Here is a 21,064-nt window from a genome sequence, read left to right as displayed (position 1 = left end):
CCCCTGCGCCTGGCCGGTCATTCCCGCTGCGGGACAAAGGATTCTCTGTGTTGCCTCTTTCTCTCCGTTCCAGGCGAAAGCTTGTCGTTCTCGGGAAATCCAAGTCCTTTCTAGGCCTGGGGCCGCTGCCGCCTGGGAGGCTGAACTCCTCCACTTCGGCGCGTCCACCTAAAATCTCCTCTCTAGGATTGACTTCCTTCCCCCGAGGGTCGTGGCCTGAAGGAACTCTATGAAGTTCGGGTTCCAGAAACAGGATTTTGCCTGCGTGACCCTCCCGAGCCTTGGTTTCCTCAATAGCACTTATCCCATTTCACAGAATTGTGCACAATGTAGAAAATTACTTTGAAAATAACCAAAGGTGTGCCTGACAAATATAGGGATTTTTTAAAAAGTACTGAACCGTGGATTATTAAGCGAACATGATAACTTTTCTCTCCCCGAAGGAGTTAAATGTTCTTCCAATACCGCCACTGTCCTTTCACCCCCGCTCCCTAATTCTCCCTCTCTCCCCGCGTCCTGATAACCGTTTGGTCTCAGTGGAAAGGCGAACTATAGTTCCCAGGGTGCCTCACGAGGCCTCGAGGAACTACAATTCCCAGTGGCCCCCGCTGCGGGGCGGGGTTGACCCAGAACCATAAAGTTAGACCGGGAAACTACAATTCCCAGAGCGCTTTGGAGCAGGGCAGTACCGGAAGCGGCTGGCAGAGCCCCGCAGGAGGCAATTCGAGGGTCTAGGTGTAAAAGTCCAGGCTTCGGAATCGCAGGCATGCTGCGTCCCAAAGCTTTGACCCAGGTGCTAAGCCAAGCCAACACTGGAGGTGTCCAGAGCACCTTGTGAGTGTGGACCGAGGACCTAGTGGCGAACACAGGAGTGGGGCAGCGCGCGGCTCTCTGAGGGAGGGATGGGGAAGGATCTCGGGGAAGGATCTCGGGGAAGGGAAAGGGCAGCAGCTAGGGCAACTGGCATGGAGGGCCCGTCAGGAAAATGGAAATTGACATGCTGGGTGCTCGGGTCACGTTCCAGGACACACTCAGCCCGGACCCTTGCTTTCTAGAAGCGTCAGTGGCGGGGGCTGTGACGGGAACCCAAGCCTTTTATTCCCCATACTGAGCACGTCGCTATCCCTCCCTGTCCCTCGCCAGGCTGCTGAATAACGAGGGATCTCTGCTGGCCTACTCTGGTTACGGGGACACTGACGCACGGGTCACCGCAGCCATCGCCAGTAACATCTGGGCCGCTTACGACCGCAACGGGAATCAAGCATTTAATGAAGACAATCTCAAATTCATCCTCATGGACTGCATGGTATGGAGAGAGGAGCCACTTCCTCTGTCCCCAAAGGGGATCCCCAGGGGGTGACCTGTACCCCATCCTGGATGGTTGGGATCTATGGAAGATTGCTAAGATTTAGCGCCAGCAGCATTTATAATAGGCAGGATCTTATGCATCAAGTGGTGAGGAAGGAGCCCTGGATCCAGCATCTACCTGGAATTGTGGTCTCAGCCAGCCACTTACCATCTGTGGAACTTTGCATAAGTTATTTAACCTCTTTGAGCCTCCCTTCCTTACTTAAACTCTAAGGTGGAAACAATAACCCTCCCCCCGCCCCCGCCGCCACTCCCCCCTCCTCCACCCCCACAACTCACAGGGTTGTTGTGAAGATCAAATAAGAGTGCAGATAGACGCCCTAACCGGTTTGGCTCAGTGGATAGAGCGTCGGCCTGCGGACTGAAGGGTCCTGGGTTCGATTCCGGTCAAGGGCATGTACCTTGGTTGCGGGCATGTACCTTGGTTGTGGGTATGCAGGAGGCAGCTGATTGATGTTTCTCTCTCATTGATGTTTCTAACTCTATCTCTCTCCCTTCCTCTCTGTTAAAAAAAAAAATCAATAAAATATATTTTAAAAAAAAAGAGTGGAGATAGAAACTGTAGAGTGAGGTGCACACAGTGTTGGCATCCCAGATGCGTTGACTTATAGAGCCATTGAGAGAGTTTTCAAACCCTTGTCTAATCCCCTCATTTTACAGAGAAAGGTGAAAGGGAACTGGCCGTTCACAAGTTCATAAGGGAAGTTGTGAACTTCTTGGAAACAGAAGCTATGACTCACTTTCGTTCAGTCAGCAAATATTTAGGTCCCTGCAGTGTCCTCAGCACTGGGGGAAAACAGGACAGACAACAACTGCAGCCCTAACGCAGCTTACAGTTTTACGCCTTAAAATAAGTACAATGTGTATGTTTTCTAAAATAAGTTTGTAAATATGTTTTGTAAAATGTGTAAGTTTAAAAAGTATGCAGTACATTAGGTATTGAAAATGCTATGGGGGAAAATGAAGCAAGGAAGTGAGACAGAGGGGGACATGAGCCAGGGACCATCTCCCTGAAAAGGTGACATTTTATCATAGATTTGAAGGAAGTTGGCAAGCCATGTGGCTGTCTGGGGGGAAACATTTCTCATAGAACAGCAGGTGCAAAAACCGTGAGGCAAAATGAGGCCAGGTGGAGGGTCAACAAGGTGGAGTGGGTGGAGTGGCATGAGACTGGGAGAGGCTATTAGATGAGGCAGAGAAGCGGGGGATGTGGCACCTGACTCCCAGCACACAGTGGCTACCGAGTGAGAGTGAGCTGAACCAAACTGAAAAGGCCCCACGAGTAAAGGATTTCTACTGTAACTCAGCTGCCTGCCTCTTTCTCACCCCCTGCCCAACCACGGATGCATTTCAGTTCAACTAATGACTCCTACTGGGGACCTGTCCTAGAGCTGGTGCTATAAGGCAATCGCTTTTAAACGTTTGACCGTAACCCAGCCATAAGAAACACATTTAAGTCAGAGCCTGGTACACACACACAAACCCCAAAACAAAAGTCTCATGAAACAGTACTTCCCTTACTATATGCAATGCACTTAATTTTTTTAAAAATATATTTTATTGATATTTTTACAGAGAGGAAGGGAGAGGGATAGAGAGCTAGAAACATCAATGAGAGAGAAACATCGATCAGCTGCCTCCTGCACACCCCCCACTGGGGATGTGCCCGCAACCAAGGTACATGCCCTTGACCAGAATCGAACCCGGGACCCTTCAGTCCGCAGGCCGACGCTTTATCCACTGAGCCAAACCGGTTTCAGCGACTCAATTTCTCTTCTTTCCTTTTTCTTTCTTTTTTTAAAATATATTTTTATTTAATTCAGAGAGGAAGGAAGAGGGAGAGATAGAAATATCAATTATGAGAGAGAATCATTGACTGGATGCCTCCTGCATGCCCCCCACTGGGGGTCAAGCCCGAAACGGAGGTATATGTCCTGACCAGGGATGGAACTGTGACCTCCTGGTTCAGAGGTCAACCCTCCACCACTGAACCATACCGGCCAGGCTTCCTTTTTCTTTTAATATTGAAATATTGATCCACCTTCTTAATTGATCTAACTCTGGGGTCAAACCTACAGTTTGAAAAACATTACCATGGGGAAAGAGGAAAAATATGTTGGATTACTGCTTTCAAGCCCCTTATAGGGTCTTGGGGGTGAACCCATAATAATGACATCACCCATTTGGATAGCCCTTTGCAGATCCAAAACTCCTTCCTGTATACTAACACCTTCACCCACTGGTTACAGAAAGAGAATCTGAGTTTCTGAGAGATTGAGTTTCCCAGGGTAACTTGGTCAGTAGGTAGCTGTGCTGAGGCTGGCATCTGAGTGTAGGACCCCGTGTCCAGGGCTGTGGCCATAGCTCCCCAGCTGTGTGTAGGGCATGGAAGGAGGATAGAGTCTCTCTCAAGAGGACTCCTTGAGGAAAGAGGGAGCTAAGGGTGCCAAGCAGCATATCACATCCTATGATGTCACCCCACCAGGAGGGCCGTGTAGCCATCACCCGCGTGGCCAACCTTCTGCTGTGTATGTATGCCAAGGAGACTGTTGGCTTCGGAATGCTCAAGGCGAAGGTGTGTATGTGCTCATCCCTCTACCACCCTAGGCCTGGCCTTTGTTCTTTATCGCCACTCCCATCCCCACCACCTTCCTCAAGTCCTCATGTCACCCAGTCCTTGTCGTGGGGCTAGGGGCTGGGTTCTCAGCATTGGGAGACTGCCTGGATTTGGGATCCCTCTCATGGCAGGACATGTGTGGCACTGATTTCTCCTCCCCCTCTCGCAGGCCCAGGCCTTGGTGCAGTACCTGGAGGAACCTCTCACCCAAGTAGCAGCATCGTAATGGGCATTGATGGAAGTAGGAGCCAGACAAGAGAGATGACTATTTGGAGGGGCAAGGCCCCTGGGGGACCCCTTCCTGGACTGTGGGGGGAGGGTGGGACTTTGTTTTTTCCAAGAATAAATTTCACTCCTGTCATGTGTATTTTTTTAAAATATGTTTTTATTGACTTTAGAGAGGAAGGGAGAGAGCGATAGAAACATCAATGAGAAAGAAACATTGATTGGCTGCCTCCTGCACGCCCCCTGCTGGGAACTGAGCCTCAACCTGGGCACGTGCCTTGACCAGGAAACAAACCAGCGACCTCTTGGTGTGTGGGTCTTGGCTGGATGGAGTCAGGAGATGGAAGGAGCAGGGATGGCTTATGGGATTCTTCATGTCCTGTAAGAACAGATGTCCACCTGCTCATCCACCAGGACCTCCAGCAGCCAACGGTTGTGGGCAGTGGTGCCTCAGGTCCCTTGGCCTCTCCAGTGGAGGGACCTCTCTTGACCACTCCGAGCAGCATTTTACCTACCTGATTGGCAACACCGTGGAAGTGAGCTCCAAGGAGCAGGGGGCCAGTGGGGGTCATTTGAGACAAAAATAATATGGGGCCTGAGAGCTCAGTGTCCTCAGTCCCGACTTTGGTAGGGTGCCTCTTCTACTCTTTAGGTTGGGAGGGGCCACCCCTTTGTTTTTCTTCTCTCAGACATTCACATGCTTGCCCAGACCTCCAGATCCTGAAGCCCTTTGCAGACAGGGTGGCTTTATTTTGAGGCCAAAGGTCCTGGACAGTGATCTGAAGAAACTCATCTCCAGATCCTGTCCCTATACTCAGACCCCTCACCCTGTCTGGCTGTTTCTGCCCCAGGTCTCCCCCTACCCAGTGTTCTTAGAGCAGGTCTGGGCAGGGAGCGACCAGCCCGTCTCCCAGTGCTCTAGGAAGGGACCCATCCTAAGAAAGTAGGTAGCAAATTCCAGCTCCACCCAGAGTAAGAACTGCTGCCCCTCCCAGGCCCTGGGCTCTCAGGAGGGGCAGAATTTGCTGCACCCAAGAGGCAACTCCCAGAGCTCTGCAGGGTCGTTGCCATCCTGTCAACCTTTCCTCTGGTACCCCCAGTGGCCCCCCCACCAGAGGCTCTAAAGGAAAAGAAGGGAGGCCAAGTAGGTTTCTGCTCCCTGAGGGACTGGTTCTCACTGGCAGCTGGACCTACCTTGGCCACAGGTTCCCAGGAGCCGAACAACATGCACTCAGTCCTCAGCTGGCTCTCTGAAGGCCCTGTCCCAACTTCCCCTACTGTCACCCTCTGGAGCCTGCTCACCTAATTGCGGGAGCCCGGGCTGAGAGCAGACACCCAACCTGTCTAACCTGTCTGACGTCATCGTCTCCACCCACCTGGGCCCCAGGTCTCCAGCCGGCCTGCTCTTCCTGTTCCGTCCTCAGCTTCCTTACAGCACCTCCACCTGCCAGAGGTGAGCCTGCCCGGGCCTTGCCTAAGCATAAGTCGGCCCCCAATCCCTCTGGTTGCAGAAGGTTCTTTACCTCCAATGAGAGAAGGGGTAGATCCAGGTCTCTTAAGAGCTGAGGGTTGAGGGCATTGAGGCAACGCATAGACCCGTCGTCACCTCTGCCCCTGAAGACACCTGCACCCTCCATGCGGAGCAAAGATGGGGAACGGAACCGAGGAAGATTATAACTTTGTCTTTAAGGGTAAGTTGGGGTTCATAAAGACAGAGGGAGCCTGGGAGAGACCCAGAAAGAGACCAACAGAGGCAGTCCCTCCTGTTGGTTTGTTGCTGTTGTTTTTTTAATCTCTGACCAGGACCCCCTAGGGCTCATGGTTCCTCTGTATAAGAAAGAAAGCTGCAAGGATGGGGGAGGGTCTGGTTCCTGTAGCAAAAGTCTTAAAGCTGCCAGAACGCTCTAGGGTTGTAAATAATGAATGGTGTTGCTCTCTCTCTCATAGTGCCTGGTTAGGCTCCTCTGCCCCATTCCTCATGGAAGGCCAAGTCCCTAGGAATAGACATCTGCTGCAGCATGAGAGGTAGAGGTCAGACTTCTGAGAGGGCTTCCCTCCTGGAGGGAGGGAGAGACAGGCAGACTGAAGAGGGAAAAGTCATCGTTCTGGGCCGATACACAGAAAAGGAGAGAGGACAGGTTTCTCCTGTCTTAGGGCTGGGTGAGGTATAGGGAGATGTAGGGAGCTGGGAGCAGGATCCAATAGGACTCAGAGGACTCCTAGGGCCGGAACCTTCTGTCTGTCACCCGACAGGCAGACCCCCTGGGCCCAAATACCAGGCACTGGATTCAGCTTGGCTGTGCCTGGAAGTGTGCACGTGTCTTTCCTGTCCTTTATTCTAAACTCCTGTGTTTGGCCCCCTTACTGTTCCCCAGCCCCCACATCCCCTTCACCTCCACACCGTCAGAGCAGGGTGGACTGGCAGAGCTATGATTCCCTGTCCAGCCACCCCACCCCACTGCCTCTCCCAGCCCAGCCCCACCCTCACTTGGGACACAGGTGAACCCGTCCTTCCAACTTCTTTCCCAGGAAGGGGAGACTGAGTAAGAGCTAGGGGGTCTTGGTAAGAGATTTAAAAACAACAGGAAGGGCTGCCTCTGTTGGTCTCTTTCTGGGTCTCCCAGGCTTCCTTTTTCCCAGGAGTTGGGGAACCTGTACTCTCTCAGCATCTTTCCCAGGAAGAGGAGACCGGGTCAGAGCTAGCAGGAGTTTGGGGCACGAATACTACTGGTAACTACCTACCATTTATTTAGCCCTTACTATGTGCCAGCCACTAGCTTATTAATCACCATAACAACCCCCCAAAGTTCTTTGATTTTGAAAACATAATGGCCAGACGCCAGACAGAGTTCAAATCTCAGCCCTGCCACTCACTACTTACTGCAGGTTGGGTCTCCAGAAGCAGCCACTAAGAAGTTTGCCTTGAAAGATGTTCATTATGGATCAACACCATTGAAAGGAAGGGGGAGAAAAGAGGGTTGGGCAGAGAGAGAAGTTAAACTGCAAGGCAGGGTCACCAAGCCCTGGCTTAAGGCGGGGAGGGCTGTGTTGGCCTCGCCTTGTTTGGGCACTGGGTGCAGACTGCCCAGGAGAGGCAGATCAGGCGAGGCTGCTCTCTGCACAGAGGCAGATGCTGAAGGAGCAGACAGCTGGAGGCTGTCCGCTGGGGGCACTCCCTTTCTGGAAGGCACATCTGGGCAGCACACCTGTGTTTACCAGGCCAGCTCTGTTGTCTTGTTCAAGTTGTTTAACCCCCAAGTGCCTCCCTTATCTGTAAAAATGTGACGATCGTAATAATGGTACTTGCTTCATGGCACAGTTGTGAGGGTTAGGTGAGTTAATATACGTAAAAGCTCTAGGACAGTGCCTGGCACTTAGTAGGCACTCCATAACCTTTAATGGATGAGAACCAAAGTAGCTTACAAAAAGTCACAAAGTGCCCTAGCTGGTTTGGCTCAGTGGATAGAGTGTCGGCCTGTGGACTGAAGGGTCTTGGGTTCCATTCCTGTCAAGGGCATGTGCCTCGATTGTAAGCTCGATCCCCAGTCCTGGTCGGGGCACGCGCAGGAGGCAACCAATTAATATGTCTCTCTCACAATGATGTTTCTCTCTCTGTCTCTCCCCCTCCCTTCCACTAAGAATCAATGGAAAAGTATCCTTGGGTGAGGATTAACAAACAAACAAAAGGTCACAAAGTCAGCACAAACCCCAATCTGTCTGACTCCAAAGCCCTTGCCCTAAGCACCTTTGGAGCCTAAGGATAGGGCTAGGCACCCACTCACTGGGAGGGATGAGTGTAGACTGGGTCCCCAACAGGGGAGAGGCAGGAACACACACAGACACACACACACATCCTCTTACCATGCCTTTCTAAATCTATCCGGGGGCTTCCTCTAATCCTGTATGCTTAACGCAGTGCCTGTGCAATTTGTGAGCCTTACTCGCCTCAGCCCTGCTGGGTGAGGCGGGGCCCTGGACCCTGCCCTCCGGCTCAAAGGCTCTTCAGGACCCTTCTGGTGGCTCCTTGTCCCTAAAAGTCTGAAAGTAAAAATGCTGGCCCACAATGACAGTCATGAGAGTAACAGCTTTGCATACTCACTATATCTTGGGTAATATCTCATTTATTTCTTACAGTAACCCATAAGATAGGTACTATTGTTATTCCTATTTTTTTAAATATATTTTATTGATTTTTTACAGAGAGGAAGGGAGAGGGATAGAGAGTTAGAAACATCGATGAGAGAGAAACATCAATCACCTGCCTCCTGCACACCTCCCACTGCGGATGTGCCCACAACCAAGGTACATGCCCTTGACTGGAATCGAACCTGGGACCCTTGAGTTTGCAGCCCAATGCTCTATCCACTGAGCCAAACCGGTTAGGGCTGTTATTCCTGTTTTTAGTGTGAAAAAGAAGGTCAGAGAAGTTAATAACTTGCTGAAGGACACACACAGGGGCTCTAACACCTAGCCCCATGCAAGACTGACCCTCCTTGGGGACAAGTGGGTCCTTACTTTTCACACACACACACACACACACACACACACCCCTCCAGACCTCCCCCTGGCCCAGATGTGCCGTCTGCCGAACGTTCTCCTCACCCACACTTCTAGTCCCACCTATGCTTCTCGCACAAACACACACCCCACCCCTCCCACTTGTCCTCCCAGCTCAGTGCTCACACTCCTACCCAGGGATGTGCACCCTCCCCCAGACCCTCTACCATCCCTGTCCACATTCACACCCCTGCTACCCTCTCCCCCCAGCCCTGAACACCAACACCCGCAGCCGCACCACCATCGGGGTTGAGTTCTCCACCCGCAGACGTCACCCATCACCAGAACCGCAGGCTGGCTCTGCAGACTTGTCTCATCAGACCAGGCCTGGAACCATTAGAGCCCCTTAGCCGAGTCCAGTTTTTGGCCCTTCTGCCCCGATACACAGCATGGGAAGCTGTAGGCCCCAGTCTCTGCCAGGAGCCCCTGCTCCCTCCTAGTTTTCTGAGATCAGCTCCCCTGTGCTGATGAGCAGACCCTCCAGGCTGAGTAGGCTTGGGTGCTCTGCCCAGCTCACCCCTTATCTCTCCACTCCTTCAGTGGTGCTGATCGGTGAGTCAGGAGTGGGGAAGACCAACCTGCTGTCCCGATTCACTCGCAATGAATTCAGCCACGATAGCCGCACCACCATCGGGGTTGAGTTCTCCACCCGCACTGTCATGCTGGGCACTGCTGCTGTCAAGGCTCAGATTTGGGACACGGCTGGCCTGGAGCGGTACAGAGCCATCACCTCAGCGTGAGCCCGGGCTGGGGGGTTGCCGGGATGTGAGGGTGCGGGGAAGTGGGGGAACACCTCTGGAGGAGAGATGGGTGGGGAGGAGGCAAGGACACTCAGCAGTGCACTTCCCAGTGGGTTCACAGGACGCGTGGAGACATAAATGCTATGAGCCGTACACAGTCGGAGACAGAAGATAGTGATACTGGCTACTAGGACTAAAAACAGGAGTCCTCGCCCCCACTTTCTAAGCAAGCCTTTGCTGTGTGCCCGGAAAGGCACAGGCACTTTACTTGGGCATTTTATTCAATCCCACAGGTACCATAGGAGTAAGGTTCTCTCCTTAGCCGCTGTTCAAATACAAGCTTGAGGCTCAAGGAAGTGAAATCAAGGCCAAGCTGAGAAGGGGGCAGGCTCCAGGGAGTGAGGGCTCCCTCACTTCTGCACAGTGCTCTGCACTTGGCAGCCTTTAACATCCAACCACCAAGGTGAAGGGCTGGACCCCTCAACTGCGTTTTACAGACTCAGGATGCCACACACAGAGTATTCCCAGTCAGTGTCGGCCGGATATGAGAAAGGTGATCTATGGAGGTGTGGTGGGGGCAGTACCTGCCAGGGGCAGGAGGCTGGAGTCAGGGGCTTCTGTTACACACATCACTCTTGGACTGGTCACCTGACCTCTTGTAAGCCTCAGTTACACATCACCAGGCTGCAGAAGCTCCAGGAGAGAATTTCGGTGCCTGCAAGGATGCATCCGATGCTCAACTCAGGGACTGCTGCATGGGGTGGGCATTTAGCTGGTCCTAGAAAGATGGCTGTGAGAGAGAAGAGGGTGCTGAGGGTCAAGGAGCCATGTGAGGAAGATCTTGGAGGTGAGGCATCCAGGAGACACACTTGAACAGGGCCCGAGTATGCACTGGTGGATAGGAGGGGCTAAAATCAGAACCAAGGACCTGAGGAAGCAGAGGGACCATGAGGGAAGGAGGGAGCCAGTGGTTGTAGAGCAGGGAGGGAGTCTTCAGAGCCTCCACAACCAGTATTCCTGAGGCTCTCAATGTCAGGCAGCAGGGCCTGGGGCTGCCCTGTTGGGTTTGCATCCCTAGACTCCAGTTTTCATATTTTCCCATCTCCAGGACTCAACTCTAGGTTTTTGGCTTGAGGCTGGGCCCAACCACCTTGACCTTGCCTCTCTGTCCACCGCTTCTACCCCACCCAGGTACTACCGTGGTGCGGTGGGGGCTCTGCTGGTGTTTGACCTAACCAAGCACCACACCTACGCCGTGGTGGAACGCTGGCTGAAGGAGCTCTACGACCATGCCGAGGCCACTATCGTCGTCATGCTTGTGGGCAACAAGAGTGACCTCACCCAGGCCCGGGAGGTGCCAAGTGACGAGGCCCGCATGTTCGCTGGTAAGAGCCTGCCAAGACCTGGGCTAACCTCTCCACCCACCCACACGGGTCCCACCCCAGGGCCTCCTACCTTCATCCCCTCTTCTTCAGGATCAGTCTTTCCCCTCTGTGACCCTGTTTCTCTTGATGTCCCACCACCTGCCCTGAGATTGTCTTTAAGGGTAGTTATTTATAGTTGATTTTATTTATTTATTTATTAAATATATTTTTATTGATTTCAGAGAGGAAGGGAGAGAAAGAGAGAGATAGAAACATCAATGATGAGAGAGACTCATTGACCAGCTGCCTCCTGCACGCCCCACACTGGGGATCGAGCCTGCAACCGGGGCGTGTGCCCTGACCGGTAATGAAACCGTGACCTCCTGGTTCATAGGTTGACGCTCAACCACTGAGCCGCTGGCCGGGCTCTGGTTGATTTTAAGACAGCCCCACCTTGCAGTGCTCAAAGGTCCTACGTGTGGCAGGTGGGCTCCCCTGGACTATCTCCGTCGCACTTTCCCCAGGTGTTCTCTGGGGTTCCGAGGCAATAAGACACAGTGGTTATGTGTGCAGGCTCAGGACTCCCAACAGCCCAGCCTGACATCTCTTGGCCAGTTACGACGCGTGGCACACTGAGCAAGCTCTTTCACACTCCCTCTGTGCTCCTGGGCTTCAGCTTCCTCTTCTGTAAAATGGGATGGTATTCCAGGAGGAACCAAGATAGCTGTGCAGGTGGAAACAGTACTGGCATCCTTCCACAACCACATCAAAATTACAGCTAAAACACAGGACAGCCATCATTCGGAACTGCCTGAAAGCTGGCTGGATGAAAGCTCTACAGCTAGAGAATTAAAGAAGAAATCACATTGAGATTGGCAGGAGGGGTGGAGGTGCTAAAAGGGCTTGTCCGACAGCCCAGGATTCCATTGTCGGGAAGAGAAGTCCCCGCAACTTGGGGCTGTAAAAACCAGCGGGGATTGTGGCTGAGGGATAGGGAGGCAGCCGGAGACCCAGGCAGTTCATAGCTAGAAAGGGGGACTGAGGTATGTAAGACATTCTGAGCTAGGGATGAGGGAATGCACGTTGAGGGCTTCAAAGGGTCATTGCAGGATAAGAAGAGCAGAAGCCTAGTAAATAGTAGTTTGTTCTGCCCTAGAGATAGGTCAAAAGAGGTTATCTTTTTTATTTTTTATTTTCTAAAAATATATATTTTATTGATTTTTTTGTAGAGAGGAAGGGAGAGGGATAGAGAGTTAGAAACATCAGTGAGAGAGAAATATCCATCAGCTGCCTCCTGCACACACCCCACTGGGATGTGCCCGCAACCAAGGTACATGTCCTTGACCAGAATCGAACCCAGGATCATTCAGACTGCAGGCCGACACTCTATCCACTGAACCAAACCTGTTAGGGCAAAAGGTTATCTTTGATAATCTTTTATTATGGGCAAGGCCCCTAATTCAAGTACCACAGAGGCATGTCTTGGGGTGACTCGTTCTGAATCCCCACAAGATCATGAAACCTAGATTATGGTCATTGAGATGGATACTCTGCCACCACAGAGCCGTGTCAATTTGAACATTGCCTCTCTGGTTTTAGTTGTTTCTTTTATAATCCAAAGGCTAAAACCAGATGACCTTTAAGGAACTTACCTTAGGATCTATGATTTCTCTTGGAATACTGAGATGGTTTATTTTCTTGAAATGTGTCCTTGAGCTGTCATTCATGGGTGACATGTTAATCCCATACTGGAAACGGAATGCATCACACTGCTATTTCAGTGGAACCTCGTTTCTTGAACGTCTTCCATCTTGAACAATTTGCTTCTCAACCTGACAACCCTTTCATGCTGATACCTGTATGATCAGCCACACATTTCTCAGGTGACAAACAGAGAGAATGCATGAATACGAGTCCGTTTACCATGGTTAAAATCTCAGGATGTTGTGCTGTGAGTATTTTTGTGTTTTTTGGGTTTTTTTTTTTGCTGCTTATAATTATTGTTAAATTTTCATTTTTTTAAATAATTTTTTTAATTTTAATATTTTATTGATATTTTACAGAGAGGAAGAGAGAGGGATAGAGAGCTAGAAACATCGATGAGAGAGAAACATCAATCAGCTGCCTCCTGCACACCCCCTACTGGGGATGTGCCCGCAACCAAGGTACATGCCCTTGACCAGAATCGAACCCGGGACCCTTCAGTCCGCAGGCCGACGCTCTATCCACTGAGCCAAACCGGTTTCGGCAAATTTTCATTTTTTACTGTACATTTCCTTTCCTTTTTGCTAAATGTTCACTTACATTTCATGTCCTTTTTGTTTTTAAAGTGTTTATTTATAGATTAAACAGGACAATAGACATGTCCTGTATATAAAAAAGGTTAAATCAGGGAATCATTTGGGAGTTTGGAACGGATTAATTCAATTTACATTATTTCTAATGGGAACGAATGGTTCGGTTTTCAAACAGCCTTCCAGAATGAATTAAGTCCGAGAAATGAGGTTCTACTGTATGTTCTTTAAGGGTGGGGTTATTAAAGTTAGCCAGAATGTTAGGCCCAATCTAAGCACAGACACAGAAATTACATGACTGAGATTGGTAAACAAAAAATTCCTGCAAAGGAAACACATGTTTGTTTCTATTAATCTCCCCATCTTCTCCTCTTGCTCCATGACCTTATTTCATCACTTACTTCCTCTGCTAGAGTCTTCAAATTCTCCCTCAGATAGGATTGTGTCCTAACCCACAAATGTGAGCATTTTGTATTCTTGTAATATTTTCTCCTGTCATCTTGGAATAGAAGTCTGAACCTACTGCTTTCACTCCTCAGTCCAATGCAACTTTAATTTGTACCACTCAGCCCTCGCTGGTTTTGCTCAGTGGAAAGAGTGTCGGCCTGCAGACTGAAGGGTCTCGGCTTCAATTCCAGTCAAGGGCACATGCCCAGGTTGCGGATGAAATCCCCAGTAGGGGGCATGCAGGAGGCAGCCGATCAGTGATTCTCTCTCATCATTGATGTTTCTTTTGATTTATTTATTTTTTTGTAATATATTTTTATTGGTTTCAGAGCGGAAGGGAGAGGGAGAGATCAAAACATCAATGATAAGAGAGAATCATTGATTGGCTGCCTCCTGCACACCCCCCACTGGGGACCAAGCCTTCAACCCCGGCATGCGCCCTTGGCCAGAATTGAACCTGGGCCCCCTCAGTCCAAGGCCGATGCTCTATCCACTGAGCCAAACCAACCAGGGCTCATCATTGATGTTTCTATCTCTCTCTCCCTCTCCTTTCCTCTCTGAAATAAATAAAAATATATTTTTTAAAATCCTCTATACTAATAAAAGAGAAACATGCAAATTGACCATCCCTCCACTATGCCCACCAGCCAATCAGAAAGAGCACGCAAATTAACCCAACAAAGATGGAAGTTAATTTGCATATGCAGGCGTGGAGCGAAGACTGAAGACAGCATAGAAGGAAGCCAAGCGCTGCAGAAGGGAGCGAAGCTGCAGAGAAGCAAGCAGGGTGGCGGGAAGCAGGGAGGCGGAGACGGGAGGGAAGCAGGGCAACAGAGATGGGAGCGAAGCCCGTGGCTTCGCTCCCTTCTCTGCTTTGCTCTGGCTGCAGGAAGCCCTATTCTTGCAGGAATCTTCCTGCAACGGGCCTCTAGTATATAATAAAAGGCTAATATACAAATTGTCCCCTCAACTGGGAGTTCGGCCAGGGGGCGGGGCCAGCCAGCCAACTGCCCTTGGCCCCTCCCCCTGCTGGCCCAGCCCGACTGTGCACAATTTTGTGCACCAGGCCTCTAGTAAATAAATAAAAGAATTACTGTTTGGCCTTTAAAAATTTTTTTGTACCACACTACTAAAATGTTTCTTATAAAAATTGTGAATGACTACTTATTTGCCAAAAAAAAAAAAAAAAAGGAGGGGGGATGGTATTCAAACCTACTTCACAGGTTGTTTTAAGAATTAAATGAGTTGCCCAGTTGGTGTGGCTCAGTGGTTGAGTGTCAATCTATGAACCAGGAGGTTATGGTTAGATTCCAGGTCAGGCACGTGCCCAGGTTGCAGACTCGATCCCCAGTAGGGGGTATGCAGGAGGCAGCCAATCAATGATTCTCTCTCATCATTGATGTTTCTGCCCCACTCTCCCTCTCCCTTCCTCTCTGAAATCAATAAAAACGTATTTTTTTTTAAAAAAGAATTAAATGGGCTACACATGCCAAGGGTTTAGCACATAGTAAGCATTAAATAAATATTGTTACTATTGCCTTTGACCCCACAATTAATGGTGTGTTTCCTTTCCTGTCAGAAAACAATGGGCTGCTATTCCTGGAGACCTCAGCCCTGGATTCCACCAATGTGGAGCTGGCCTTTGAAACTGTCCTTAAAGGTCAGAGCCCCTGCCTCTATTTGGCACCCCATTCCAACCCCGAGGCTTCCATGGGCAGTGGTAGGAATGCAGACACCCAGCCCTCTCCACCCCAGCGGGTTCCTTAGCACCTCTGTGGGTCCCCAGCCTCCTCAGAGCCTCCCACCACCCCCCTCAGACATTCCCTAGTGCTGCCCCACCCCCAAGTGAGCCTGGAGCTTAGGGAAGGAACCAGAAGGCCACACTTCTCAGGGAGCAGAGTCTTGGTCCTTCCCCACGCAGGTAAGTAGAAGGGACAGGAACTCCACTTCCTTTCAGCAAAACCTCCTTTAAGTGCGACCACCCCTCAGAAAGGAGCATGTGGTGCGAGCACAGCGAGTGTGGGCTTCTGAACTGACCACTCCCCTCTCCACCCTCAGAGATTTTCGCAAAAGTGTCCAAGCAGAGGCAGAACAGCACCCGGACCAATGCCATCACCCTGGGCAGTGCCCAGGCTGGGCGGGAGCCTGGCCCTGCTGAGAAGAGGGCCTGTTGCATCAGCCTCTGACCTTGGCTAGCACCAACCCTGCCCTCACTGGGTTCCTCGTGAGGTGCTCCCCAAACCCACGCTCCAGGATTTCCCCTGCCCTGTGGCTCCAGATGTCAGTGGCCTGTTCCCTGTTCACAGCCCCGCCGAGCTCTAAGGTCTTCATGCTCCCCACCCCCGTATTATCTGCTAACCTCACAGACTAGAGCTCTCCAATAAAGCTGTTTTATTATATCCATGCCTGGCCATCCTGCTGCCTCCCCTGCAACTCGCTCCTTCTATGAGTCCCTGTTCCCCTTCCCTTCCCCTCACTCCATCCTCCCCGCTGCCCCCCAGGGCCAGCTGCCTCTGAAGTCCTGTGGTCTGGGGACAGTGCCAAGGGGGTGAGAGGTGCCCGCCTTTCCCTCTGCTAACCCCCAGAGTAGGAGGGGGAGGGAGGACAGTATGGTGGAGAGGGGGTATCTGGAAGGCAAGACAAAGGAGACCATCAGCGGGTACCATCTGCTGCCCAGGGCCCTGGTGCCAAGAACTGAGGTCACTCCAATGCCAGGGGTGAACGGAGGAGGCAGGGGAGATGTTCGAGAGGAGGGGGAGTCGGGGCCGCCTGTTCCTGTGTGCTGGGGAAGGGCTTTAAGCCTGGGAGGTGGAAGGTCCATCTCCATCCGGTTTTCTACCTGACCCCAAAGCAGAAGGGTTGGGGTGTAGGGACAGATTGCATCCGGTGGGGTCTGTCTCAGCCCTCCGCCCTTTCTCCATCAGCCCAGGAAGGCGGTCTCTAGTCTTCCCGTTCTGCAGGGCAGAGTGGAAGGAGGTCTGACAGCACCTCCAGGGAAAAGAAGGGGTAAAATGGGTGGAAAAGGGGATTGAGCATTTGGAGACTGGAGTTGGGAGCTGTGGAGAGCAGACAGGAGCCACCCACCTCCCAAAGGTGAGCAGGGAGGGGCTCCCAGAATTACACTAGAGAGAACTCCCAGCTACAATCCTCACAGTGGCCCCTCGCACACTCCCGCCCCCAGGTGGTTCAGATCCACACCCAGAGAAAGAAGCCAGAGCCTTAAGTAATAATACTTTTAATAAAATTAACTTCTTAATAGCACATTTAATACATTAACCCTCCCCCTTCTTGGTTTCTCTGCATTTTGTGCAACATCACTTTGACTCAATTATTCATGGGTCCGTTTCGTTTCCCGCCTTTTATTTTGCTTTTGAACTATTTTTCCTTGGTGGATTTGTATGCGTCCTCACTAGATGCCTCAAATTAAGTCTGACCACAATCCTACTCTACTTTCTACAGTGGAGAGACCATCCCCCCTGCCCCAGGGCTGTCTCCACCTACCCACCCTACCCTACCCGCACCCTTGAGTGGAGAAGGGGAAGCCTTCCCCACCCCAGACACTACCTTCCCAAACTATGGGGGTTTCTAGGACAAAAAGAGCAGGGGGTAATCTGTCCCTAGGTGGGGGCGCGAAGAATAAATTGGGGAGAGGGAGATGTGTTTGGGGTCTAGGGCCGGGGTGTGGGGGGGGCATGACAGAGTCATTGGTGTAATGGAGCAGGCTCTTCTCGCCAAGAGCCAGGGACCTCCACACCCCCTGGACAGCCCGGAGGAAGGGGCCTGACCTGACTGCAAGCAGCGGTTGGTAGAAGGCAAGTGCTTAAAAAATTGATTTCTCACATGCAACAGCCAAGCTCCCCAATTTTCAGCGGGGAGGGCAATGTGCCCTCACAATGGCCAGAGCACAATGGATGATCCCTACCTGAATTCCTACAGACGGAAGTGGATGGAGCAGAGGGTTAGGGTCAGGATCACCCAATGTCTCTGCTTCCCACCCCCTGCCTCTGTGCGCTTTTCCCAGTGGGTGGAAAGTCCTTGGAATGGAACGTCGATGAGACAATAAAGCATGTTGCAAACCTGTAAAGCACGGTGCAGCTTTAAAGGAGAACGGGTGAGACTTACTCCCCCGCTGCCAAAGCCAAGGGGAAGATTGGGTAGGAGCAGGGATGGGGCAGGGACCCCGTCTCCTGAAGCTGAGGTGGGAAGTGTGCATTTGCATGTGTGTGGAATGACCTACCAGGCTCTTGACTCAATCTGTACCACTGGAGGTTACACTCCAAGGACTTGCTCAGTTAGGCCTAGGGACCTAACCGAGAGCCCCAAGAATGGACATCATCACTTTGGAGTCAGGGCTACCCAACAGAGACAGAGCAAGGACCCTGAGGGTAGGATGCAGAGCAAGGGTGCAGGCTCACCCGCCTCTGCTGCCCCCACCTGGTTGAAATGATCCATGTCCATCCTTTTAAAGACCCTGGGAACGGAGCCCCTCATCAATTTGTCCTACAAGTTAAAAACCCAAGGATTCTCAGAATCAACCCCAGCCGACTAGAAGCTCCCAACCTTAACTAGCAATTTGCTTCCACCCTGATAACTGAAGATGGGGGACTCAGCCACTTCCCTCCTCTATTTTCCTTTTGTTAACGACTTTTATACATTCTACTGGACCCAGGGGCCCGCAATGCTACTAAACTTTTAAGCTATCTGAATAGTCTACTAAGTAACTAGTAATTCTCTTTTTCTCTAGGATTATATGAAATAAATTTGAATTATTATTAATAATTATTATTTTGTAGTATTTTCTTTTAAACCCCTCAGTTTCTTCTCTCTCATTTTTGGTTAAAAACAAAAACTATTTCTCTTAAATCTCACACCTCTCTGAGGGTCCCGTGGGCCTGCTAGGCCTCTGTTCTGGACTTCCCCTCCTCACTTGCCCCTGAGACAGGGGCAGGGGCAGGGGAGCACCCAGGATCCTCAATCCTCCAGCTTCTTCCTTTCTTGTTAATTCCTTTCTTTGTTTGGCTCTGCCAGCTCCCCCGAGGGGGAGGGGGAGAGGAGAAGGGAGCCCATGGAATGAAATCCAATCCACTTGCAGGGCCCCAGAGGGACCAGGTTCCCTTAGCCACCATCCATCCCAGGATGCTCCTCCTCCCCCAAAGCAAGTGACATTCCTCCCCAAAAGAAAAGTGGGGGAAAAAGGAACGTAAACCTGAACATATATTAAAAACACTTTTTTAAGATTTAACTCTGAATACAAATGTATTTTTTCTTCTCTCCCTACATATATTCTAAACCTTCTAAAGTTTTTTTTATTTTTTAAGGATCACTTTATCATAAAATAAAATATCCTTTTCATATAATAAATTACCTAATAAAAAGTCTTTTTTTTTTCATATTAGCCCAGGTTCTTTGCTACATTTATATGGTAATAAACGCCTTTATTAAAATAGAATATTAAATTATAAAGAACTGCTTTTTTTTTTTTGCTATTTTTGTTTTCTCTGTTGGTCGCCTATCTCGCTCCCTCTCACGCTCTCTTTCTCACCTCTATTTTGTCTCTCACTATGTGTGTTCTGCGTTTGTTTCTAGGTTTGGCTCAATTAGTAAGGGTGGGATGGAATTTTCCGAGCCCCCTAATGTAACAGTCTTCTGCCTTTGTGGGTAAGGAGTGGAGAGGGGGAGGGGAATCCACAGACAGACATCCCTTCTCTGCCCCAGCCCCCCACCTCCCCTGGGCAACCCATTTGGTTTGGTTTCTATTGTACAGACATCTCAGGATGGCTCACATTGGCTGGAAGGAGGGAAGTTGTCACAGGCCAGTGTTCCTGGCTGTGACCTCCTTCCTCTCCCCTCCCTGGCTGGTGGTGGAGGGGAAGGCTGTGGAGAGTTAATTCACAACAGGAGGAAGGAGGGGGGGGGAAATCCCCTCTGTACCCCCATTCCTGCACCCTCTCTCCGTCCAGGAATGGGACTCCAGAGCATACGTGCTCAGAGATCACTTACAATAGTCCCACCTCACTATATACAAGAATTTCCTGGGACCCCCAGGGATTCCAACCCCCCATCCTCTCCTGGCCCGCCAGCGGAACTAGGAGGGTGGGAGGCTGGTGGCAGCCCCAAGTGAGCAGTAGGGAAGCAGCGAAGGGGGTGTAAGGCCTGTAACATGATTCAGAACAGCCGCACCCCAATCCTGCTTAGCCCTGGAACTGACCCCTCTCTGAAGACCTGACCTCTCTTCTCAACCACAGTGGGTAGGACACACACTTCATGATTTGCTCACTAACAAGGGTTGGTGTGAGGTCGAGAGGGGCGCAGGGAGTGGGGTATTGCTCCTTGAAACAACAGACCCACTCCCTGGCTCTCCTCCTACCACTGCCATGAAATCCAGTCCAAGAACTGCCCCCTAAATGTAATGCCCAAAGAGGGTAAAGGTGGAGGGTTGGCCCTTTATGTACCCCAGTATTAGTCCCCTCCTCAAATTTTCACTGAGAATGGGGATACATTCCATCACGAATTTGAGGTGCGTCTTTGGAGGAGTGGGGAAAGAGGGCCTCTAGATGCCAAAAGAGAAATTAGGGGGAACTACCAAAATGTCCTTCCTCCAACTTCTCCCCAAGGGGATGGTATCCCCAAAGCTGCGCTAGAAGGGGCAGAAGGGAGGGGGGAGAAGGGAAGAAACAGAAAGACAGGGTGGGAGTAAAGAGAGGAGCTGGGGAAGGAGCACAGGAGAAAGGAGAACCCAAAGGGAGGAATAAGGGGAGGAGAGTGGAGGGAAAAGCTGAAGGGGGCAGCGGGAGCCTCATCCAGATTCCTCTAGCCCAACTTTGTGGAGACGGACGGGTCTGAGCCCTTCATTGATTGGCATGCTTCCCCACCCCCTGCAATCTATGCAGGCTTCTGAAAGGGCCCCACCCCCCTCCCATCTTGGAAACCCAGGAACAGATTCCCAAACAGGATATGGCAGTGGAGGGTCCAAAGGGTCATGTCAGGAGGTCAGAGGTCAGGACCAGAGGACTTGGGGATGGGAGAGAGCACCTCTATATACAGATGGTAATTCTCTCTCTCCCCTCCCCTCCCCTCCATCGAGGAAGGGGTAGTATGACACACTCAGGGGAGGTGGACAAAGGGGGTCAGGATGCCTTAGCTGCCACCGCTGGCAAAACAAAAGTTTCTCTTAGCTGCTTTCAGATTGAAGGGTGTGTTGAGGTATCAGAGTTGTAACTCTAGTAAAATTTCCAACCTGGCCCCCTCCCAACCTTTCAAGGATAGGGTGACCAGAGGGTCTCAAAGTGGCCCACCCTCCAGCCACCATCACCTCCCCTCCCCGCTCCCCAGCCAGTATCTCTAATCACCTTGCCCCTCAAATTGCTGATTTCCGAAAGGCTCTGGTGGAAACCAGCTCCAGGGGCAGGCCCCTGGGAAGTGGCCCCAGGAGGTGGGGGCAGGGGAGGGAGC

The 21,064-nt window shown here is 51.1% G+C and overlaps 2 protein-coding genes across 2 annotated transcripts; both read left to right on the top strand.

Moving 5' to 3' along the window:
- Positions 1 to 670: 670 nt before the first annotated feature.
- On the top strand, positions 671 to 4,359 carry LAMTOR2 (late endosomal/lysosomal adaptor, MAPK and MTOR activator 2). Its single transcript, XM_080648120.1, has 4 exons — positions 671 to 834; positions 1,144 to 1,306; positions 3,854 to 3,943; positions 4,155 to 4,359. The coding sequence occupies exons 1-4, from the start codon at positions 767 to 769 to the stop codon at positions 4,209 to 4,211; spliced, it is 378 nt and encodes a 125-aa protein (XP_080504246.1). The 5' UTR covers positions 671 to 766; the 3' UTR covers positions 4,212 to 4,359.
- A 1,267-nt stretch (positions 4,360 to 5,626) lies between these two features.
- RAB25 (RAB25, member RAS oncogene family) lies at positions 5,627 to 16,011 on the top strand. The gene is made up of 5 exons (XM_080648068.1): positions 5,627 to 5,901; positions 9,308 to 9,503; positions 10,699 to 10,892; positions 15,192 to 15,272; positions 15,671 to 16,011. Exons 1-5 carry the CDS (start codon positions 5,859 to 5,861, stop codon positions 15,796 to 15,798), a joined length of 642 nt encoding a protein of 213 aa, XP_080504194.1. The 5' UTR covers positions 5,627 to 5,858; the 3' UTR covers positions 15,799 to 16,011.
- The last annotated feature ends 5,053 nt before the right edge of the window (positions 16,012 to 21,064 follow it).

This window comes from Plecotus auritus (genome assembly GCF_963455305.1).
Source record: "Plecotus auritus genome assembly, chromosome: 12".
NCBI classification, from domain to species: Eukaryota; Metazoa; Chordata; class Mammalia; order Chiroptera; family Vespertilionidae; genus Plecotus; species Plecotus auritus.
The sequence above is the reverse complement of the archived record's forward strand: the minus strand, read 5'-3'. Positions and strand labels throughout refer to the sequence as shown.